The sequence below is a fragment of the Gopherus evgoodei genome, chromosome 5 (assembly GCF_007399415.2).
Source record: "Gopherus evgoodei ecotype Sinaloan lineage chromosome 5, rGopEvg1_v1.p, whole genome shotgun sequence".
In the NCBI taxonomy this organism is placed as follows: Eukaryota; Metazoa; Chordata; order Testudines; family Testudinidae; genus Gopherus; species Gopherus evgoodei.
Window position 1 is genome coordinate 116,393,817 of NC_044326.1, and position 25,150 is coordinate 116,418,966.

Here is a 25,150-nt window from a genome sequence, read left to right on the forward strand (position 1 = left end):
AAAACCAACAGCTTGTCGTGACTGAGAAAAGGTGCAGGCAAGGGAATGCTTTTTGCAGGTTAGATGCTACATCATAACACCAGAGGCTGAATCATCTGCAATTTCCTTACCTGCACTTTGACCTTTTCAGCTTCACTCCCTGATGATCTAAGGACCCTTATTGAAGAGGCAAAGGAAATGAAGTGGCCCTTCGTGCCAGAGAAGTGGCAATACAAACAAGCCATAGGCCCAGAAGACAAAACAAACCTTCAAGATATGATCAGTGCAAGGCTGCATGAATTACTGGTATGAAGTTCAACACACCTGTTCCTTTAAAATCTACAAATGCAATTCTTGAGTGTGTAGTGCTCTAGTCCTCTGTATTTACTGCTACACAGATGATGCCATTCCTCACTGTAATTTAGCAGACAATGACTTTGTTAATGAACTGATCAGAGGAAGCAGCTATCAGAAAAGGGCCAGTCACACACAGACTAGATATGGGACTCCCATTGCTTCCCTCGTTGAATTCCCCAGATGAGATGGGGTTCCAACTAGTATGAACAGCTTAGAATCATTCCTGTTGTGATTTTAATGAATCCATATCTTGGAGACAGTGGCTTTGTGACATCACTCTTCATGGAGTACCTAATCTAGGCTAGACATAATGAAAGGTGGAAGGCTAAAGGATAGTATTGCTGTTCAGAAATTGGGAGCCCAGTCCTGCTCCCATTTAAATTAATAGGAGTTCTTCCATTGATGTCAGTGTGAGCAAAATCAGGCCTCTCTGTTAGATTTCTGGGCTGTGAGCTAGCTGAGACTCAGATTTGAACTTGAAATCTAAGATGATGTTCACCCCCATTCCAAGCTGGCAACCCAATGAGAGCCTGTAAGTTGATTGTTAAGAGACTCTTGTTGTGCCTGATAGTGGGGCAAAACAGCCTAACTCAGGGTATGTCTGCACTGCCCGCCGGATCGGCAAGCAGCGATTGATCCAGCGGGGGTCGATTTATCGCGTCTAGTCTAGATGTGATAAATTGACCCCCGAGCACTCTCCCATCGACTCCTGTGCTCCATCGCTGCAAGAGGTGCAGGCAGAGTCAACAAGGGAGCAGCAGCGGTTGATTCACCACAGTGAAGACGCTGTGGTGAGTAGGTCTAAGTGCGGTGTCTTCAGCTACATTATTCATGTAGCTGAAGTTGTGTAACTTAGATGGACACCACCACCAATGTAGACCAGGCTTCAGAGCACAGCACATAGTGGGGAAATGAGTCCCGGTGGACAATGCAGGAGATTGGCATCAGAGGGTACGTATATGCTGTAATTAAAAACCCATGGCTGGCCCACGCCAGCTGACTCGGGCTGGTAACAGGCTCTGGATAAGAAACTGATTAATTACAGTGTAGAAGTTCGGAGCCTGGGCTCTAGGACCCTGCGACATGGGAGGGATCCAAAGCTTGGGCTGCAGCCCGAGCCTGAACATCTGTACTGCAGTTAAACAGCCCCTACACCCAAGCCCCACCAGCCAAAGTCAGCTGGCATGGGCCAGCCATGAGTGTCTAATTGCAGTATAGACATACCCAGAAAGGCTCCAGTGGGTGAAAGCAGTGACATCTCCATGTGTACAAATATTTTGCTGTGGTATAATGGTACAGGAAAGAAAGTATCTAAAAGGACTTTGATAGTATTCCCTCTGGCAGAACTAATTATATAAATGGGCAGGAATGTGCCTACATGGAATGATTTGTTCATTAATACAAAAGAAAAACATAAAAATAATTTTACTTCATTTATCCTGTTTACTAATCTTTGCACTTGATGCATTTGGGGCAGGGACGGCCTTTGTTCTGTTTTCACCTTGCACAATAGGGTCCTGATCCATGGCTGGGGCTCCTAGTTGCTCCAGTAATACAAACAATAAATTAATAATAATAATAGATTAGTCTCTTTCACTTTATTAGCTCCTTTACCGTTCCAGTGCTCTTGCACTACTGTGATGCTGTTGTGTTTATGTTTCCAGCAACAGAGGAGAATGTTTAAATCCTCCCGGAAAACTTTACACTGAAATAGATATTTATATAATATTTTGTAAAACCTGATTTTAAAATGTAGTTCAGTGGGGCTGATAGCGCAGAGTAAGGACTCCTCACATGAGTGAGGTCATGTGGGATAGGGCCCTCAGTTTTGGGACAAAACTCCACAACAGAAACCTGCAAAAATGTGTTTCTGCCTCATGCAAGAAACCTCATTTGATTTTAATGGGGCTTTTCACAAGAGTAAGGATTACTCACCCAAGAAAGCGTTTGTAGGATTGAGCCCTAAAACAATCAACATCTGGTGCCTAAAGACCCAAGCTTGGAAGGTAATGAGTTCAAGCTAAACAAACTGGATTAAAAAAAACCCACTTTTTCTCTTTTCCAGTTATAGAAATATTAAGTGTTGCTTATTTTTTTATTTTAAAGTGAAGTGTGATATTTAGGTTCACGGTGCCTATTTAAAAACGGAGTTAAACTAAAGATGAAGGGACTCCAGTTTTCTCTCACTTATAGTGAGGTACATGAGGAGTAGTGAGCAGAGTTACACTGGTGCAAGTGAAAGGGGAGTCAGGCCCCAGAGACCTGGGGAGAAATCCTGGCCCCGCTGACATGAATGGCAAAACTCTTCTTGACTTCACTGAGGCCAGGAGTCCATTCTTGATCTTGTATACTTCACTGCGAGTCAGGCCTGAATCAACAAGTTTTGCATCCGGGAACTTCAATCACATTTTTTACACATCAGCACAAGTAGCTTTAAAAAAAGAAAATTGGAAGCTTGACTTGAACCCCATACATGTTACTAGTAAGTGGGGAGTGTTTCCTTTCGTATGCTCCATTGATAAGGAGGATTTTATTGTAATTCTCAATTTATTTTGGTATTTTCTTTTTTCTCTTGGTGTGTGTGGCCCTAGACAGAAATTTATGGCAGAGGTCGACCTCCTTTACAATCCTGACAAAGCTTTCTAACTTTGGAGCATTTGTCTGCTCTCTCCCAGGATAAACACCTGCAGTAAACTCCCCGAGAAACCTGGATAGATAGGAGATTAATGTGGCTGTAATAGTGGAGCAGTGTTTTCAGCATTATGCCCACTCCCCAGGTAGATGGGTCTTTTCCGAGATGATACCAATTATTTATTGCCGAAACATCTGTTGATAACTGCAGCTGCCCTTGTTAAACAAAGCATATCATGGGGTCATAGACTATAGGGACCTAAAATCCTACCGCATGCTAGTTTTAAACCATTCACCAATACCCCCTGAAATCCATGGGTTACCATCGTCTTCAATGTTTCATCATGCCATTGAAAATACTTTGTAAACACTGTGCTGCCCTTCCCCGTGTGCTTTGAAGTATTATTTCATCTTCATCGGTAATTTATATTCCAGTGCTATTGTACTGTGGGGAAAAAAGGGAAAACCTTTTTTGTTTTCCATTTAATTGTAGATCGACTGACATTTTGACCTGTATTATTAGTATTAGTCAAGAAAAGGAATTTTTTTTCCTCCTTCTCTCCCCCTCCCCTCTTTTTTTAATTTTAAATAAAATTTCAAGGCAGAGCAAGAGCTCCTTCAGCTCTTTGAATCAAAGACTGGGGGGAAAATGAGGCTGAAAAGGAATGTTTACAGTTAGATGAGGAAAGATAAAAGTCTGAACAACTTTTTTTTTTAATGTGGAGGACAAAGAGATAATTAAATTCTCTGAAAGAAAAATAAGCCTTTGTAGATATTGAGGAAAACCTTTTCACAATTTTCATCTGCATTTATTCTAAATTATTACGTTTAGAAGAAGTTCTTAAATTTAACAAACTAAGGTTTGTAAAGTACTTTGAGATCTTGAATGAAAAGTGCATTATTATCATAGAGCATTGTTGCTATTATGAAGTGCCAGATTTTGCTACCCTTGCTCATTTTGTGTAATGACTGACTTGGTGAATAGTTTGTTGATTTCTTGGTTCTACCCAAAGGGAGTAAGTGTATTGGAATTTGGTCCTCAGCATTTGGCTTATTCTCACATTTTTAAAACTGGTGTATCAGTTCCTGGCTGCTGCATCTGCAGGAGGCACAAATAGTTTGTGACCTGTCAAGGTGAGATGGCTTACATCATCCTTTTAAACTGCTCTGCTTTGTATTTGTTTCAGAATTTTTGCTTTTCCAATATGACTAAAAGATTATTTTCCTCCCCCGTGTTTTTTTTAACGTCTTATTTAGGCCAAATTCAATGGGAATCTCCCCTACATCTTTTAGAAATGTCTTGTGATGAAAATTCCCAGGCATATCCAAATGACCATCCCAATTTAATTGGCTCAACAAAATATTTCTCTTATTTTTTAAACAGACAAACAGGTTTTTAAAGGCCTGGTCAGCTAATGGTGAGCATATCCCCCAGCTAGCTACAATGGACCTCATTCTGTAGGCTTCTTTAGCCAAAATTCCCATGAAGGGGGTATTTGAGCTGAGTAGAGACTTCAGGATGGAGCTCTCTATATCTAAAGCCAAAAAAATGTTCCAGTTGTCAGTGAGATCCTAATGTTTCCAAACCCCAAACATTTGGAAGCATCAGGATTTTTGTTTTACTCATAAGACTGCTTTTGTTTTCCCTTGTCAGACCATGGTAGCAACCTTAAATCTGGAAGGATTATGCCCTCTCCATAAGAAAGCCACACATACCTGCAGGACTAAGACAGGACTCCTGGCCCTTCAGTTCCAAAACCTGAGGCTTCTGCTGCTTATATTAGCACTCTGCACCATCTCTGTTAGCTGTAAGCTATCAAAATGTCCCTATGTTCTGCTTCCAGCCTATAGAGGGCAACATGCCCACACACACACGCGTATGTGAGTAGTTTCATTGTGGGACAACTTTATGCTCATGAGCAGTCATCTTGTGAGACTACTCATGTGATTTAATGATTTACTGGATTAGGGCCATACCCTGCATTTACTGAAGTAAATGACAAAAATATCCTATGAGATTAATGGGAGCAGGATTGCACCCTGTTATATTAATTGTTACATTTATTATATTAAATATTTGTAATTATCATGGACCAGGATCCTATTGTTCTGGGTGCTGTACAAAGACAGAACAAAAAGATAGTCCCTGCCCCCAAAGAGCAAGAGGGCAAATGGGTACGGATAGACAAGGAAATAATGAGACAATACCGGTCAGCATAATGGGCAGTGGTCTCATGACAAGTTTTTTGTAGGCATCAGGGCCAAAAAGAGTTTCTCTAAACCATCCACAAGAATCATTAATAACTTTGCTTATTGAAAATCTGTTTTCTTTTTCAAATGTAGCCAGCATATGAGGTTCAAGGAGATTTAACTACATGGAAAGATGGAAGGGGTAAGACCAAGCCAGTTTTGACTAGAGGGAGACCAGTGTTAAACAGAAGTCAGTTTCAAGTAATGATCATTCTTTCCTATTATAGACTCATAGAATCAAGGGATCAGCCAAGATTGGGTCCACACAAGGTGCTAGGCCCTGTACACACAAGTAGACAGGCCCTGCCCCAAAAAGCTTGCAGGTTAAATAGCCAGGAGAAACACAGGGTGAGGGCAAGTGGTATAACCCACAAGCAGAGTGAACAATGTGAAAGAATATTTAATGACTGTTAACTAAAAATACATTTTCTACCAGGTTTGAAGAAAATGTTAATTTATTTCTGTCCTCACAGTAAATGCGGCAATTTTCAGACCAAAACAATTTTCCAAGGCAAAGTTATTGAGAGTGGGGGAAGGGAGTCTAAGATAAGCTATTGAAATGGGAACTAGTTGAACCTTAACTTCAGGAAAGTTTATTCAGCCCTTAACTGGGCAAAATTCCATGAAGTTAATGGGAATATTCAAGTCATTGGGAATTGTGCCTTAATGAGGACTGAATAAGCTTTCCTAATGACTTGACCTAATGAAATGTTTAGAGGCTAACATTAGAGAAACAGTCCTGATTAAGATGTCACAGGTGTGCTTGACACTTTAGAGATGGGAACCTTTGAAACAGCAGGAAAGAGGGGGAGCTGAGTATTTAGCTTTCTCCTTTTTGTACCTATTGGTGAGGTAACAAAGAGCATTATAATCTAAAGCCCTAACTCTTGGCCCTGGGCCTTTAGCTGTCCACGCTGACCTTTTGCTACCTGACTTACGTTATAAGAGCTCCCTCAGGTGAGCCAAGTAAAAGGGAAAGTCAGGTAACGGAGAACTGTAGTTTTGTTTGTCTGGTGCTGAGCAGAGCACAAGAAGGAATTCATGCCATCACAGGCTCCCTTTCATTTCTAGGGAAGCCTGCATCCCTAGCATCCCAGGTCTTTTTTTAAATTGTGAAATATCACAGAACAGCTTTTCTAAGCAGAGAATGCCAGCTCTCTAATTCTAATCCAGGATTCGCAGTGCTCAGGAAACTGAAATGCGTACAAAACCAAAACTTCCCATCTGACCTGTTGGATCAAAGAACAGTTTACCTGTTGGTAAATTAGCCAAGGGTACTTGTGATAATGCTGAAAACATCTAGCCCTGTCTGGTAAATTGCCACAGTATATCTGTCTATTAGTCTGAGTGACCAATGACCATTTTAAAGTATTTAAAGAGAGACAAGGTGGGTGAAGTAATATCTTTTATTGGACCAACTTCAGTTGGTGAAAGAGACAAGCTTTTCAGCTACACAGATCTGAAAAAAAGCTCTGTGGAGCTCAAAAACTAGTCTCTTTCACCAACTGAAGTTGGTCTAATAAAAGGTATCACACACCTTCTCTCTAATATCCTGGAGCCAACATGGCTACAACCACACTGCAGGAAACATTTTAAGGGTATGATATCTTGTTTACCTAGAGGGATATATATTAACCGTGTTAATTGTCAGTTTTCAAATGATAATATGGAAGTATCTTCAAGCCCTGGTGAGTCACAAAACATTACATCTTAAAATCACATTATTCTGACTACCAGAATGCATTTTGCCCCCACCTTCAACTCAGACTGGATTTTAGTGGCTCATATCTTGAGAATTGTTAGACCAGGTAGATGAGGAGGAGGAAGGAATTATAAATTCTGATCATAAAGCACCATTGAAGTAAATAGTTGCTGTGCCAGTGATTTCAGTGGGCATTTATCTTATATATTTAAATGCCCCTTTACTGGATTTATTCTCACAACACCCCTGTGAGATAGGGAAGTAGTATTGTCCGCATTTTACAGATGGGGAATTGTGAGACAGAGAGACTATGGCCCAGATCCTCAAAGATATTGAGGTGCCTATTTCCCATTGATTTAGGTGACCAAATATCTTTGAGGATCTAGACCTAAGTGGCCTGCCCAAGGTCACACCAGCAGTGTGTGGCAGAGTAGGGAATCAAACTTGGCTCTCCTTTGTCCTAGGCTAGTGCCCTAATCACTGGACTATCTTTCCTCTCCTACCAGGCAGAAACATAGCACTTGCATAGCAGTTTACATTTTCCAAGTGTTCCCTGTACTTAGTAACCAATCTTCCCGGGGTTATGGTGAATGCCCAAGGGGACTCAAGCTTTGTTTTCCTGATTCTGACATCCTCAGAATTCCTCAATGGCAACATAGCCTCAGAGATTCACAAGTGAATATTTGTCCCTGTGTTGTCATGTGTATGAAGTCTATGTGCTTTTAAAGCGTAGAGCAGGAAATGAAAAATATATAGTAAATGTAATTGCCAGAGAATTAAGCTGAAAAGAGAGAGTGAGTTTTTGATTCTTGAAAGCTATAACTGTTCCAGAACTTAGTTCTCATATGGTGAAGGAAGACATTTGCTCAAAAAATAAAGCTGTTCCAGGGCTTTTAAATTCCTTTGTATCTGGAGCTACTAATAAGAGGCCCAATCAATTAATGGAAAAACTCTCAATGTCCTCAGAAGGGAGTTGGTTAGGGCTTATATTAGCAGACCCAGAAGTTACATAAGAAGTGAGGTAGTGGTGTCTACCGGTTTGATCAGGGAACTAGATGTCCACAGTCGTGTGCTCTATTCCAGACTCTGCCACTGATTTGCTATATGACTAGGGGAAGTCATTTAAGCATGCTTTGCTTCAGTTTAGCCATATGTAAGATGGGTGTTAGAGAACATAGCAACCTCACAGAGATGCTGTGAGGTTTAATTCATTAGCGTTTGTAGAGGGCTATAAGATTGGCAGATAAAGGAACTATACAGAAATGCAAACTATATTATTCTACAGTTAGATTGTTAACAGAGCTTGACAGAGAAACCTAGTGCAGTGCCACTGGGTTAACAATTCCCAGCAGATCCAGTCTCCACTGGAGAAGATGGGCTTTGCTAACAATGCATTAATCAAGTCCTTCAATGCCATATCCTTCAATGCTTTGGCCCTTCGTTGATTGATTGGCCCATAGCTGATATAGATGGATGGAAGATATATAAACAAGTAATAGGCAATTTCTTAGGATTTATATACATAGATGAGATGTAAATTGTGTGTCAATTTAGGTAAAGAACTAGGAGATATAAGTGAAGCCACTGGAAATATACACCATGAAAATTCCTTCCTGACGCATGTATTTGGGATCTGTCTGAAGAATTTAAATTTTCACTAACAAAATAAATGAAAGCTGAAGTATTCAAACATGAGTGCCTACAACTAGGCACATAGTACCCTAATTAGGCACCTAGATGAATGCAGGATGAGTTAATGGTGCTCAGTATCTTTGAAAATTAAGCTGTTTGTTAGCTGCCTACATTTCTACCCCTTTTAATTGCAAAGGCATCTTTCCCAATGTGAACTTTTCTGAGTCTGCAGACAGACACTCATTTCATGGAATGCTTACCTATGTGTTCATCGCTTTATAAATAGACAGATAGGCATGAACCAGTATTTCATTTATTTATGCTTTTAATTCCTGTTAAATCAATAGTCACATTAAGGGTTTCCCAGTCTTCTTCACCACCTTCTCCTCATTCATTACTACATCAGTAATATCCATTTGACACGGTTCCTATCAGGTCTAGTGCCAGATGGCTCTGGGTCTGAGTTTGTGTCCTGTCTTGGGAACAGCTGCCATTGTCAGTGCAAAGAAGGTGTCATGGCTTTGAACCCAAAGCTGGGACCCAAACTTGAAGCTCTATGTGGGGCAGAGCTGTAGCACTAATGCAAGAAACCATGAAAACAGCACACACGTCCACTCGCTGCTGTTAAGCAAAAGCCCTTCACTTTCAGTAAAGGCTCTTTTACATTTTCCCCAATCAACCATGTATAGAAATCTCATGCAAACTTAATTCCGTCACCACCTGACTCCGCTTCCCAGCCATGAGGTTCCTCTTTGTATCATAAACTCAATTAGACATATGCATTTCACTGCATGGAAACAGATGTTGAAACAAAGCGTGTATTTATTTCTCTCTCCCTTTCTCCCCCTAGATCTAGACACATACAGACACTCTCTAAAATGATAACAATAGGAAATATAGTAAATGAGAGAGCTCCCAACGAAGGACAAAGGAGCTTAAATGTCCATGTATGAGCAGCAGATCTGAATTTCTGATTGCTCTCAGTTAGGCAGTTACACCTTTGAAGTCAATGGAGTTACTCTGGGTTTATAATGGTGTTATGGAGAGCAGAATTGGGTCCTTTGTCTCAGTTTGTTTAAAAGTTGTTTCGAGAGTTTCTTTATACATGTTTTTGTGTACATACCCAGCATGGCAGTTATCCAGCACTATCTTTGGATGCTAAGGAATTTTAAAGCCATGCTATTTGGCAACAAATGAAAGAAGTGAGTATTAATTTCTCAGTGTACTGGTAGAAACACAGGAACTTAATTACAGGACTGACAGCAAACTACATTACTATGTGCCACATAGCATGCAACCGTTCCTTTTTTTTTTAATTGCGGGGATTCTCCCCTGGGCTTGACTTTTCTACATTTTGAGTCCATTTGGTTTTGGAGAGAGACACAAGAGCCTTCAGCTTTGAGCAGAGAGCTAAATTATGCAGCTGCAAGGCTGCCAGGCCCTCCAGAATAGGATGCTTCGTTTAGATTTTTCACAATGCTATTGAAGTGCTTATTTTCCTCCTGAAGAGACACAAACAGATGCAAACTTCTGTAAACACTTTAGAAATGAATTCAGTGAGTTTGGCCTCTCAGCAGTGCTCAATAGCTGACAGAAAAATGTCTAATTAGTGCAAGTGGAAATAATAGGGCCACTTGGATTCCTTCCATCCTCCTCCAAGTCTACTTTTCCTAGGAACTCAAAGGCCCTTTTGTTTGGTAGGTCACCCTCTCTCAGGCTTTTGTGCTCCAATCTATTAAGGGAAGAAGGGGAAAAAAAATAGATTAGGCAATGCTCTGTGCTTAAATATATGGTGTGTTCATGAGCATTTAGAATGGGTAGTTTGCAGGGTCAGTTTACAGGTGCTTAAAGGGAGGAATTCCTCCGTTGTGGACAGGGAGAAGTAGAGCATGTGCACACAGGGAGTGGGGAATCCCTTTCAAGTGACATCCTTTCAGCAAACACCACTCTCTGAATCAGGAAAAAGTTAAACAAAAAAAAACAGAACACTTTCCTGAAGCGTGGAAAAGCTGGGAGATAGCAAATATGCTGCTATTGATTGGTACCATTATCCTATCATATCCTATCCAAACCATCCCTGCCTTGCTTTCTTCACCACCTGAGAGTTACATAGCAAGCTGTGCATTTAAAAACTGAACAGAATAGTAAGATTCCCTCTGTGAGCTTGAGCCTGATCTCAGTTCCATCAGTATAAATCAAAAGTAACTCTATTGATGTCATGGTATAAAAACCCATATGAAAGGATAATTAGGCTCAGTGGCCCAGATTCTCAAAGGTAGTTAGGTGCCTAACTCTCATTAGGTACATGTACACTTATGGTAGCATGTAGCAGACAGACACTGCCCGGCCAGCTAGCGCAGATATAAATAGCAGTGTAGATGGTGAGAGAGAGCTTAGGCGAATAGAGTAGCATGCCCTACATGCAGGAACCTTAGGGTATATTCCCTACACAACTCTCTGCGCACCCAAGCAGTGCCTCTCATGTCGACAGTGCTATTTTTAGCAGTGTAGTGTCCCACTGCCTCCATACTGCCAGAGCCACATGGTGAAAGGCTCCAGCAATGAGGAAAGGCTCTGGCAGGGGGGCCTTTTCCCTGCTGGAGCTTTTCTCTACCAGCTTTTCTCTCCCCTCCCCCCCCGCCCCCCGGCTGGCTCCCTGCAACAACCTGTTCTTGCTGGGGTGCGCTGGAGTTTTCCTTGCTCTAGAGCCTCTCATTGTGGGATACAGCTATGCACCAGAGTGAGAAGTGTTGGCGCAGCCAGCCTTTCACTGTGGCAGATAGCTACAGGTATGGTCTTCTCCTTTACACATTGTTATAAGTGTAGACATAGCCACTGAGTTGGGTGCCTAAATACCTTTGAGGATTTGGGCCTGTGTGCCTACAAGGAGAGCTAATGAGAGAGGGAAATGTTATAAGCTGAGTACAAATATTGAGCTAGCTGCCTCAGCTTTTTGTTTGAAATTTTGCTGGTGACTCAGATAAAGTTCTCTCTTCAGTCGTGCAGTATCTGATAGGGCTTTGGGGACTGATTCTGTTCTCACTCACCAGTTTTAGCGCCATTGATTTCAGTGGAGTTACTCCTGATTTACACTGGTGTGAGGGAGAGGAGAGTCAGGCCCTTTTTGGGAGAGAGCTTGACATACTAGATTTTTCAGACACTCCTGGCTCTGCACTTTTCACTGTATTGAGAGCCCTTTACATCCAAGCATCTCAAAGTACCTGACAAAGTTGGGTAAGGAGCATTACTTGCCTCATTTTTACAAAGCGGGGTAATTGACGGTTACAGGGAGGTTGTGGGCCAAAGACCTGTCTGGAAAGCATATTCTGTGTCTGTGGAAGCACAGGAGGGATGTGTTCCCTGATTATATCGTATTTCAAGAGTCTCTTCTCACTTCCTGAAGTGCTCCCTCTTCCTCCCTCTGTGAAGACAACTCTTTTCACTTTTCTCTTGCTTAAGACCAAGAGACAGTGTGACCCACGGGAATTCTATAGAATAGGATCCAGTTAAAAGACAGTTCAGAGGAGAAGGAAGGGACAACAACTTCACACTCCTTTACATTCCTCCTACAACCTGTGCTCCCAGAGTGATTTTTTGAGATAGGAAAAGAGGCTTCTGCCATGGTTTACTAGTCCTTCACTCTGCCCTGCTTCTCAGATAACAATAATCATGTAATGTATGTGTTTCAGTGAAATGAGCATTGGCTGCTACTCTCCCCATCACAAGAGAAACCCTCAAAGGAGGTATGAAATTCCTAATTTGAGCTTGTGGAGCTCTTTTCCTCATTGCCCCATTGGAGGGAAAGGGAGAGGGGGGCGGGGACTGATCCTCCAACTCTCCTGGAAAGGACAAAGTGTTTGGGCCTAGACTGGCAGATGTCCCAAGATCTGCATGGCTCTCTAGACACCCACAGAGGCTCTGTGCATCCACACTGCTTCCCTGCTGGCCTCCCTTCTCGCTAACAGCATGCTCCTTCAGGAACTCTGGCTGATTCCTCATGCCAGTGAGAAGGATCAGCCGCAGAGGGGGCTGCTTTAATACTGCTTTAAAAATCATTAAAGGTGACCTGCAAAGGAAAAAACGTTGGACTTCTGCCCTGTTTGTTTCTTTGTGATGTATAAAGGAGTGTTTGATCTTGCAATCTTAATTTGCATTAATGCCAGTTATTTATATTTAAGGCTGATCCCGCAGAGAGCTGATTGCCTCCTGAGAGGCCATAATTTCCTGCGGGACTTTTAGGAAAAAAAGGAAAAGAAACTCTGGAGGTAACATTCACAGCTCCCATTTAAGCTAATGGGAACTCCAGCAGCTCAGCAACACTGAAAATCAGGCCACTCATTTGGATAATATTTAAATATTTACACATATGTAAATAAGAAGCCTGAGGCACTCAAGGCACTTTTTCATCTTTACCTCTCTGTGCCTCAGTTTCCCAATTGCAAAATAGGACTAATGGTAATTACCCACCTATGTAAATTCCTTGAAGATTTATGGATAACAACTGCTGCACAAACTAGATGCAGAGCTCTTGCAGCTCTCAGTGACATCAGATGGAAATTGGGAGGGTGCTCGGTACTTCTCCAGGTCAAGCAGTGTAAGAGCTAGACACTACCATTATGACTATTAATTGGTTTGTTGTTCATTTAAATTTATTTACAAAGCACTTAACTGCCATTCTAGGAGCAGTATAACAATTGAAAAGACAAAATAGGGGCAAAATCCACATTACAAACCCACAAAATAAACTACCCAACCAGAAGCTTCCATGCTAAAAAAATAAATAAATCACAAAATAGACAGAAATAGTATTTATAATACTAATAAACTTTATTTAATCACTATTACCCTTACCAAAAGCCCAGGAACAAAATAATTGCAAGCAGATTGAGAAATGCATACAGTATTTTATCAACGAGCAGATATTTGTTTTTCCTAATGTCTATTTCTTCAATCTCTGTAAAATTATGTGACTGTCTGATAGCAAATGAGAAAGACAATTTGACAGAAAATGTGGTCTAGTGCATAGTGTTATGTAAGCAGCACTATTCCACAAAGAGTTATGAAGCCTGAGTATTTTCTGAAAACACTTAACTAAACTTATTTTATCTCTCCTGTTTTTGCCTGGCTGTCTCCTGTTTTTGGTGTTCTTTTCAGATTTATTTAAAAGCCTCCATCATGGTCAAGGACTGTGCAACAGCAGCTGCTGTTGTGTTCCTGATTGACCGATTCCTATATTGGGTGGATGCCTCCAGCAAACTTCTTCGAATTGCCAAAGGCCTGCACAAGTTGCAGCCAGCCACACCAATAGCCCCTCAGGTGGTTATTCGCCTAGCTCGCATCTCTGTAAATTCAGGTAACAAAACCCTTGTTAAGCTCTCTCTCTCTCTCTCTCCCTCTCTATTTTCTCAGCTCAGTTCTAATTAGGAGCTACTTGACTTTCAAGAGGATACTTTGTCCTATTCTGGGGATGACATTCCTATGATCCCCGTGCCATCTTTTCAAAGCTAGATCCCACCTCCCCTGCCCCCCTCCCACCTCCTCTTGCCAGCACAAAGGGCCTGGCATAAAGGGTTTCAGAGCCAAAAGCAGTAGAGAAAATTGTGAAAGGGTGTGGAAAATACTAATTGGAGCTTTTGTTCCTTAACAAATCTGGCCTGCTGGTTTCAAACAGGGGTATCTGAATTGCTATACTTTTGACCAAGAGCCTTTAAAAAGTAGATTAGAATACTGGCATTTTCTCTGCACTGTCCCAGCCTCTTTTTCAGTAAGGCCACTTGACTATACAAACAATGCAGCTGACTAATGTAAATTGGTACTTTTTTTCCATCATTCTTGGAGCGTGGATGGTACCTGAATGGCTTTTAAAGTATCTTCCCATTATTTCAGGACCCAAGGTAAAAGGAGAAGCTGACTGAATCTAGCCTGGTTTTAACAACTCGATTTAAATTATGTGATTTTTTTTGGGTAAAATAATGACAAAAGAAACTATAATTTACCTTATTTCTCTCTGTGTTTCTAATGCTCCCCTTGCTGTGGTGTCTAAGCACCAGAATATTCATACTTCGGGCTGGTGCTGCAGACATATAACTCTAATCACATGAGCAGTTCTCTTCACTTCGGTTGGACTGTTTGTGGAGCCAAAGCTGCCTCAACATGATAAGGCAAAACAAGGCCTCTCTGCATCTCTCTCAGCATTCAAACCTGCCAGTGTGTGACCCAGGCTGTTGAAATGGTTGCTGAGATGTGGAAAACCTGTGTTTTGTTGAACACTGTGGTGTCATTGGCAGCTTTTACTGTTTTTTTCCCCCCTGTAAAGCCTGTGTTTAGGATGTGTCCTTGCTGCATGAAGATACCCACCTACCCAGTTCTTAAATCTGTTACTGAGGTGGGACAGTTGTCCCAGGTTGCTCAGGGGACTGGTGGGTTTGGGAAGAGGGTGCCTGCCTGGGTTTGTTGAGGGCATCATGGGGAGAGGGATTTAGGGAGAAGGGATGGTCCCTGGCCAGGCTGCCCCCAGTACAATTCAGGCCAGACCATGCATTTCCCTAGTTTAGCTTTCCTCACCTCCTCCCACCACCCCTAAAATTAAATCTGTCCTATTGCCCTACCTCTCTGCAGCACACCATAGCTGCAGCCCCTGCTCCTCTCTAGCCCTACCCCTAAGGAACAGAGGAGGAGCCCAGGGAGCAGGTGGGACATCTACATTTTTTGCAAGAGAGAGTGTAGAAGGGCATGGAGCCACTCAGCCTGCGAAGAGACCAGCAGCTCAGGGCCTGTTCCCTCCCTGTTCCTCTCTCCTCTTCTGTGAATGATGTAGCAGCCTAACCTCCTCACCCTTCCTCGATCTGAAACCACTTCTCTGTGCTTGTGATCAATCCCCGGGAGCAGCTCCCTATTCCTTGACGAGGGGTAGAGGGGCTCGGAACCATAGCTGCTGCCACTGTTTCCTGTTCTCGGAGGACGCCACCTCAGGGTGGGGGCAGAGGCAGCGTGGATGGCACAGTGGAGAGCTCAGTCTGTTCAGCACAGCCCTACTTTATGGGAAGGATGGAGCACCACAGGCAAGCTGAGGCTTTTTAACAAGTTCAACATACTACCCTCATTATGACCAGCCAGCCCAGCCGAGTGGCCCATGAGAGGGGCACAGCCATGGCACCTGCCTACTCCTGGCCCTTCTTTAGGTCCTGGCCCCCTGTAGGGAGCATCTCAGAAGCAGCTCTGTGTAAGGTGCATTTCTCCTTCCCCACAGCTGGGTGGCTGTGTAGGGGCCAGACCTACATGATTGTAATATCTAGGGTACTGGAAGGAATGAGGCAAGGCCCATAACTCTGCTAGGGGTGGTTGTTTCTGTTAACAAATATTTTTTTATTTATTAGCCCAATTCTACAAACACATTGTACTGAGCATATCACATGAATACAATGGGACTATTCGCAGCAGTAGTTCTGCACTCAAGTGTTGGCAGGACGGAGCTGTAGAACAGGAGTTCTCAGACTGTGGGTCAAGACCCCAAAGTGGGTCACAACCCTGTTTTAATGGGGTTGCCAGGGCTGGCATTAGACTTGCTGGGGCCCAGGGCTGAAGCCCAAGGGTTTCATCCCTGAGTGGTGGGGCTCAGGCTTCGGCTTCAGCCCTGGGCAGCAGGACTGAGGTTACTGGCCCCCTGCCCAGCGCTGAAGCTCTTGGGCTTCAACACTCCCCGGACTAGGGCAGTGGGGCTCGAGTGGGCTCAGGCTTTGATCCAACCTCCTGGGGTTGGGTAGTAATTTTTGTTATCAGAAGAAGGTCACGGTGCAATGAAGTTTGAGAACCGCTGCTGTAAAGTAATACATGTTAACTTGGCATACAGGATTTTCTAAGTACAGAATAGTGCAAGTATCCTAGCTATAAAGTATCCTGCTTTACCATTTCTTCTGTGTTTCTGTGCATGCAAAAGTGTATGTGGCGTTCAGTATACGTACAGGTGTCCTTGATTTCCTGACCACTAGTTTAAGTCTAGCTATCAGTGTTTAACAGCAGTCCTAATTTCAGTAATGTAGAATTAAAAACACTTAAACATGAACAGTGAATGCATTAGAAAGATAGAGACTAACTAGAAGAGACAGACTTTTATTCACGAATAATTCAATCCCGTCTGTGTTACATAATGCATTTTTATATTCATCTATCTTTTGGGATTCTTTTTTCAGGAAAACTTTTAAAAGCTGAGTATATCCTAAGCAGCCTTATAAATGACAATGGAGCAACAGGTATGTCTAAATCATCATTTTTTGCAAGTTTCTACATTTTTTAGCTAATTGTATAGCTTGCCACACTCACACAAATTTTAAATATTGTCATTCACTGCACAAACCTCAATAAACTTCTGATTTTGCAATGACTTACATAATGCTTCCTACTAATATTAGCCAGAATTCAGTGGTGCTGCTAACAGTAGTAGCCTGATAAGAAATAATACTGATAACTAATATGTGCCTGCAGGATCGGGTCTTAAATTGCGATGTTCTCTCGCGGCTTGATCATGCGTTCCTTGTGCACCAAAAACTCCCACAAAAGCCCCTTTGTTGTTCGTATTCATTTCCTTTTTAATTTTTATTTTAATGCCCAAAAATGTGGTACATAAATTACATGTTTCCCTTCCGTCTACTATTTACCATGTGAGAGAGAGATATGTGGACAATGAAGCTTTCTCTTTTCACACTTCCCTAGTTCATTCAGGGAGCCCAGATTCTGCGAAGCTTTACTTAGGTCGAGAAGTACCCTGCACCTTTGCCTGCATCACTGACACCCTGCCTGCTAATTTCTCTCCCATGGGAGTTTTCTAACATTCTAAACCTCTGACCAGTTTCAAACAATTGACTGATTTTATTTTTTTTTAATCAGATTGTCAGAGAAATGTTTCTCTTTCCTCCCAAAATCACTTGGGTTTTATGCACAAAATGAGGAGTATTGTGTTCTGTGCCAATAATAATTGTTTCACTATATAGTGACCATCAGAGCTAAAAATGCAGGATTTGTACCGATGGGGAAAAGAGAGTTCCACTTGTCACAACACTTGTTTCTAGCCTTGGAAAGGTTGGAAATATTGGACTTAAAGGTCATAATATTCTTGTGCTATTTTAAAACACTGTTAGAATTTTTATAAGTACTTATTTGTTATCATTACTCTCAGAGGACTGTACAGTTGGAGTCAGAGCTTGCTTTACAGGTGGAAGGATGTGCAGTATTGCCAACCCCACGTGCTCAATAATCATTGTCAGGCCCCAAAAATCATGAGATAATTTTTAATTCTACATTTTAGGTGCTTTTTCTTTGTCTTTTGGTTTCTAAGCCTTTATGATTCACTTGGGTCATGTTTTCAAGCTTTTCTCCACAACGAGGTCTAGAAACTTCCTTTTTTTAAAATGAAAGATAAGTCTCTCAAACGTCCACACAAGTCCAGGAGATGGAGTTGAAGAGATATACCAAATATCACAAGACTTAGTGATAGTTAGTGTGAGTTGACAGTGCTGAATATGAACAACATTGCCAGTTTTAAAACAATGCAGACCTCTGAGATAAGGTTATTTGCATGCTGTTCAGTGAGACTAATTGTTTTATCTAACTATAGTTTGTGATATTTGTTTTTTAATTATTTTTTGTGATGTGTGTAAATATATGTCTTATTTTTAATTATGCTTAGCAAACGTACTTATAAGTTGTTAAAGTTTTGGATGTGAACGTTCAGTATGTATGAATGATGCCATATAAATATCAGACAAAAATAAAAATTTCGATGCCTAACCATTATTTGATGAAATTATGAGCACTCTTGTTTTAAGATGCATAATATATTGATGTGTGATGAGAAAGCATTTTTTGGCACAGGCTAAAAGAGTGTGTTATGCTGCCATTTATACATTACCACAAATATATTAATTAATTTAAGTAATCACTTCAGTTAACATTTGTGATATTTAAATATTATGTATTAATATTTAGCCACCCTTGCAAACCTCTGAAATCTTTAGAAGGGTGTTCCATAAAATGCCAAATATTATTATGATAAATTATTATTATTATTATTATTATTATTATTATTATTAATTGCTGTTGTTCTAGGGTATATCTAAAAACAATTGATATAAAAGCTTTATACTGGTGTTTATCTCTCAGTTCTTTTACTGTTACAGCACCTTTGTATCTGAGTGCCTACAAGGTATCTAAAGCCCTAATTCGAAGCCAATTGAAGTTATTAGAAAGACTCCAGTTGATTTCATTGAGATTTGGATCAGATTTTAGGGGCTCAGGAACCACCAACAGCTGTGTCACATTCCAGTGAGTTTTTAAACTCTCATTTCAGGCGTGTGGCTGTATGACAAGGAAAGTGATAGGATTCTTGTTCAGTCAGTCTGTATACAGATCAGAGGACAGATTCTGCAAAAGCTTGGTAAGATCACACTCTGCAGCCAGACATTTTTCCATGCAGTGATTTCACCATTTAAGCATTTAAGACATTTCCCATGTTCACAACTTACTAAAAAGAAATTCCTGTCTTAAGTAAAGACATGGCTTATCTAAAATGTTCCCCTGGTTTCTCTGACAGAGAAAGCCATAGAAAATTAGCTCTACTCACCACTGGCTGAGACAGAAAACACTTACAGCTAGCAAGAGCCCATTTATCAAACAAATGTAATTTACAAATCGTCAGTCTGTTGCTGAGACAGCCAGAAGATAAGCGCTCACCAATGCTGTTTCTTTTGTTAGTTTTAATATTCAAACTATTCCCCCTGTTTCAACATTCTTTCCTGAATGAAACCAGCGGGTAGCTTACTCCCATAGAGCTGTCCTGAAAAATTCCCTGGGCAGAGGCAAGAAGTCCCCAGGTTGGTGGTGCAAAGAGCTGCTATAGGGAAGCTCTGCTCTTGGTTGGCTGATAGCATAGCCAGCCTAATGCCATGCTGTGCCTTCTGAGTGAATTTCCATTTTCATGACTGCTAATCTAGGATCTTTCACAAGCATAACATTTACATTTATGAATAAACCAAAGCAATATGAGATTAATAAATGTAATGATGTAACTAAGTTGTCATAGAATGGTTTTATACAATCTTGAAATCTCCCAGCTCAGGATAGGTGAAATAAATTCATCTGCTTTAAAACAATATAGAACAATGTTGTAACTTAAAGAAGCAGTCTGCTTATTATCATTTCTCTGCTTTATTTCAGGAATGTGGTATGAGGCAGCGGAGCTGATTTGGGCTTCAATTGTAGGCTATTTCAAACTGCCTCAGCCAGATAAAAAGGTTAGTGTTTTTTTCACCCTGAATTCTCTTACTAATTCCACATTGAGTCCAGAATCCATTGTATTTCCCTCAGTCATATGTCCTGGTTTTATTCTTTCTGGATGTAATCAATTTCAGTCAAGGTTAAAACGTGGGGCAAATGTTCTAGCTGAGCATTACACTACACTTGATTTATTTTTACATGCATGTGCTCGCACTTATTTCTAAACCAGCATGTCTTGAGCTTTGTTTTGTTTTCTGCAAAGAAATAAAGCGATCATTTTCATTCATTACCGTCACCAGAAGTAAATGATCAAATGAGATGATGCAATGTAGTTCTCTGACTGAGTGACAGGCTAATACCAAGATGCAGCCATTATTATACTTTTAGGAAGGGGCCTTAACCATTACATTGGAACCAAACATTCCTGAGCGTCAGGAGTCTTCAAACCAGGGTCTGAATATCTATCTATCTTGGTAGTTACATAGTCCCCATCATCAGAGTACCTGAGTGGCTTACAGTGTTTAATATATTCATCCTCATAACACCCCCATGAGGTAGAGAAATGCTATTATTCCCATTTTACAGATGGGGAACTGAGGCACAGAGGGAGTAAGTGACTTGCACAGAGTCATACAGGAAGTCTGTGGCGGATCAGAGAATTGAAGCTTGGTCTACTCAGTCTGACGTTAGTGTCCTAACCATCATAGGTCCTATGACCATCCTTCATATATTTTGTTATTAACTTTGCAAATAGCCCAGATCTTTGTAACACCTCCATGCTTTAGGATGTTTGGAATCTGGAGCTGAATTGTGTAAACCAGTCCTATCTTTATAATTGACCACACCAAAATTCCAGGTCCCAAACTCCCTAAACTTAATTGCTTAAAACTCTGGACCAAAGTTTTGTAGCTTGAACCTTTCTCAGAAATATTTATATGAAAGCAGAGGTGTGCAGGGAATTGTACAGATATTTAAGAAGACAAAGGGGCAACATGTAATAGAATGATTTAGCTGTACTAACTGCATGTTAAGGTAATCTGTTGTCTGGCATACTGTTTGGGAATAGTGAACAATTGTCCTGTTTTGGAAGGACACAAGAGGCAAATGCACCTATCTTCATGACATTACAAATTCTTGTGATTCACTGACCCCTATTTAAAATTGCACATTCCAACCCCCAGATTTAAATCATCATTAACTAGAGCACCTGCCTTTTTGTCAAAATCTGTTGTGGGGGGGGTTAAGTGCTTCATAAAATAGTTCAGGGCAACATTACCTCATCAGTGGCTCTATCAGCAGAACTGTACGTTGATTGCATTTGATGTGGTGCTTGTCTAGACAATTTTACCTCGTGTCTCACAAATAGTTTGAGAGATATGGATCAGTTCTAAATTATTGGTGTGCAGAAAAAGGTAGTAGAGTGTTAAAACTGAGCCTAAATAGATTAAGAACCTGTTTTCCAAAATCTGTTTAGTCAGGATTTAATGTAGCATTTAATCTGAAGATATTCCTATGTTGTGTCACATGATGCTGTGCTGTATTTGTCACACCTTAAAAGCTGACAGGTTAGAGGAAATAGGAAGGAAGAATGTAACAAAATTCCAATCCTCATTCAGATCCCTCCTAAAATACAGAGCTAAATCCGTAGTTGGTGTAAATGGATTCAGTTTAGTGGAGTCATACAGACTTACACCATCCCTTGTTCTTTCCTCAATGCCTGCACATTTATAATAATCCAAGAAACAAAATCCAGCTAACTTGTTTCCTGCTCTAGATTTCCCCATGTGTCCTCTCTTCTCTGTGTGTCTTGTAGATGGCAAGGCACTGTCTTTATCTTTGTGTCTTGTACAGCACCAGCAAAAATAGAAAATAAAATGGAAAAAACACTTTTGTTTTTTTATTTTTCAGGGAATTGCTACATCACTGGGTATTTTGGCTGACATCTTTGTTTCCATGAGTGAGAAAGATTATAATAGTTTTAAAAACAACTCTCAAGTTGACCTGGTAAATATTAATGTATTAGAAGTCTCTTGCTGATCCTTATTTAGTTGCACCAAGTGCAGCCAAACTTCCTACTCTTGTCCTTACACTGAGTGCTTGGGGAAGCTCCATAACGCCAGCCAAAGAGTTCGTTATCTCACCTAGACACAAAGTGGGTGTCATTTCCCTCCAGGACAAATTGAATTAACACTGTGAACATTGTTAAGACCAAAATTAGACACATGTTAAAACTTCAAATGTGATGGGAAGGGTGAATGGGGAGAGTCTCTGGGACACCGGAAATGGTACAGATCAAACCATTGGTGTAGATGATCTAGTATCTTGCTCTGCCAGTAGCCCAAGACTCATTATAGTAGAAGCCTCTTATGGACTCAAAACTTGAGAGGTGTTGAGCATCTGCAAAACCCAGTGGATTCAGCTAATCAAATTCTAAGGTCCATGCTCTGTCCTGACTGAGTCCTGATCTTCACGAAATCAATGGCAATTTGCCTGAGTAATGATTGTGTTTTAACTTATTAAGGATGTCAGGATTCAACCCATAGGGAGTGGGTGATGTTCAGTGCATCTCAGGATTTGTCCTATAATGAAGTCATTTATTTCACAGAACTTGAGAGGAGAAGTCAGTTTCCCTCTATACTAGAAGTGCAATCTGAACATAGCATTGCATCAAAACAAACCGGGACTTCAATTTTCTTCCACAGTGTGCCAAGTCCTGTGGTCCAAAATCAGCCATTGCTCAGACAAAATTGCTGTTGAACTACGTTAATGTAAACAGTAAGGCTGCACAGTTAGTCAGAAAAATCAGGATATGCAGAAGTTAAGGTTCCCAGGGTAATTTAATTCATGTGCATTGTCTATATTTAGTATCTTCCCATTTTCTGGTTAGATATGTAACTTAATTTCTGTTTGACATAAAATGACTACTATAAAATCCATAGCCAATTTAACGTAGTTATAGGAATCCTCAGTTTACCGCTTTACCTGATTTATTTTAACAATCAAGCTGTAACATTTCATTGCATAAGGCCAAATTATGACTCATGTTCTCAGCAGATGCCGCTGGGCTCTGCAGTCAGATCAGTCCCACTAATTTCAATGGAATTAGGCTGGGTTACACCAGGTTAACCAAGATCAGACTCTCCCCTTCCAGCTATTTCCCACCACACTACTGTTACCCTCATTATACAGTCAAGTCTCTGTGAGTATGTCTACACTGCAATAGAAGCCCAAGATTCAAACTCAGACTCAAGCCTAACCCCGCTTCTGTCCACACAAAAATCACTGTAACCTAGGGCTCAGACCCAGGGTCCCAGGACCCCAGGAGGGTGGAAGGTCTGAGCCCGAGTCAAGCCACGACCGAGGGTTCAAACTCTATTGTTTTGCTGTGTAGACACAGCCCAACTAGATCCATGCTCCTGGAGTTCACCAAAAGTATCCCATGAGCTGACTTTCTTTGTCCTCTGAACAGTCAAGTTTTTCCACACTGCAACAGGAATAAAGGGCTAGAGCAGCCACATTTTGGGAGGGTGCTAGGAAATCTGGGATATGGGTGGTTGGATTCAGGCTAGCATAATGCAGTGTAGATGCTCCAGCCTCAGGTTGGGACACAGCGTTCAACAATTCCTGACCTAGGGTTATAAATGAATGTAGAGACTCAAGCTCTGTGTTAACAAATCCATGCTCTGCTAACTCAAAATCTACTAACCTTGGACTTACATTGCAGTGTTGACATACCCTATAACTGTTACTTGCCTTTTTCCACCACCAAGAATGTGACATTACAAAGATGACGTAGTGTATAAAGGAATTTTTATCTTGCTGTTTTAACAGAGCCTTCTCCAAGAGTTTGACCATCGCTTATTGTCAGCTGCTGAAGCCTGCAAGCTGGCAGCAGCCTTCAGCCAGTACACTCCGCTTTTTGTGCTCACAGCGGTGGTGAGTATGATTTCAGTTCACATCTGGGACTTGGGTAGGATGGTGCACCCCTCCCAGAACTCCTATCTAAAACCACAAAGGGAGAAAGACAGACGGCGAGACAGATCCCCCAGAGTGATGATGCTTTGCAAGTTAATACCTCACCCTCCTGCAACTCTAAGCAAATTTAGAATAAAGGAGCATAATCAGAGAGATGAGAAAATCCTTACATCATTTCCTAGAAATGCAGAAACGAGCTGTAACAGCTGGTATCTGTGCCTTGAAATGCATGAAGAAATAGCACTTTTTTCTTTTTCTTTGGAACAGAATTCCAGATTTCTAATTCATTGACTTCTCATCCTTTTTCCTTTTCAGAATATCCGTGGCACATGCTTATTGTCCTATAGTTACTCCACAGAATGTCCTCCAGAGAAGAAAAAGTTCTATTTGTCTGAAGCTAAGGAATCCTTTCAAATTGGTCTTCTCACCAAGAAAGAAAATGACCCTGTCACTAGCAGGCAGGAGCTTCATAGTTTTATTAAAGCAGCTTTCTGCCTTACAACAGTTCATCGGCGACTCTACGGGGAGAGCAAGAAACTCTGTGAGGTGAGACAGCTATGTAGTGAAGCCATGGAGAAACTGTACACTTACAGCACTTCACCTTTTACAGAGGATCAAGACAAAGAAACACTTGCCAAAGAGATCATGTCTTTGATCATGTCTGTCAAGGAGCATTTAGAAGTACAAAGCTTCTCTAATTCAGATGCCAGGTCTTATGTTCCTGATAGTTACAAAGGTGGAGCGGAAAAGCCTATCTTGCGTGGTGAGGTGAATTTTGAGAAACTCCTTGAAGTGCATTCGCAGCACCATAGGTCAGTAAGTGAAGTGTTTGAAAGTACTTGCAGGAGCCAGGAAACCAGGCACAGAGAAGCCAAAGTGGGAGCTTGCATCACTGCCTTAAAAACTGAAACTAAAAATGTAGACACCATGTGTACCACCGAAGAAAAATTACACTGTGGCAAGTACAGTGCCAAAATCTCTGATTCACAAAACTCAAGAAGAAGTCGTGAGAGACTCAGTGGCCAAAGGAGATGGATTAGTTCTAATGTAATGAATGTCTCCCTTGAAGAAGAAATGAAGAGAAAGACATCAGACAAAGTTACCAATGATGAAGATGGCATTTTCAGCAGTTTGCCAAGCAGGAGTCAAACCACTAGTTCTTTGAAGTCTTGGAGCAAGTTGTCAAAATCAAGTTCCTCTGCTAGCTGGGAGGAGCTAGACTGTAATGCTAGCAATAAGATGCCCAGCGATTGGCAACCAAGGGAAGAGGGCTCAGTGGATGAGCAGTGTTGCACAGCCTCAACCGAATCTACTGAGGAAAATGTTCAAGCTGGCAGCCTGCACTCATTGTCCTTC

The 25,150-nt window shown here is 41.3% G+C and overlaps 1 protein-coding gene across 1 annotated transcript in view; it reads left to right on the plus strand.

Annotated features, from left to right (window-relative positions):
- The window catches only part of ALPK1 (alpha kinase 1), an 84,961-nt gene that overhangs the window by 44,078 nt on the left and 15,733 nt on the right, over positions 1 to 25,150 (plus strand). The window contains exons 4-11 of the mRNA XM_030564711.1: positions 131 to 285; positions 13,706 to 13,904; positions 16,741 to 16,800; positions 18,894 to 18,980; positions 19,760 to 19,836; positions 21,728 to 21,823; positions 23,651 to 23,755; positions 24,110 to 25,103. Of these exons, the coding sequence (XP_030420571.1) occupies positions 131 to 285; positions 13,706 to 13,904; positions 16,741 to 16,800; positions 18,894 to 18,980; positions 19,760 to 19,836; positions 21,728 to 21,823; positions 23,651 to 23,755; positions 24,110 to 25,103 (1,773 nt within the window). The remainder of the gene's footprint in view (positions 1 to 130; positions 286 to 13,705; positions 13,905 to 16,740; positions 16,801 to 18,893; positions 18,981 to 19,759; positions 19,837 to 21,727; positions 21,824 to 23,650; positions 23,756 to 24,109; positions 25,104 to 25,150) is intronic.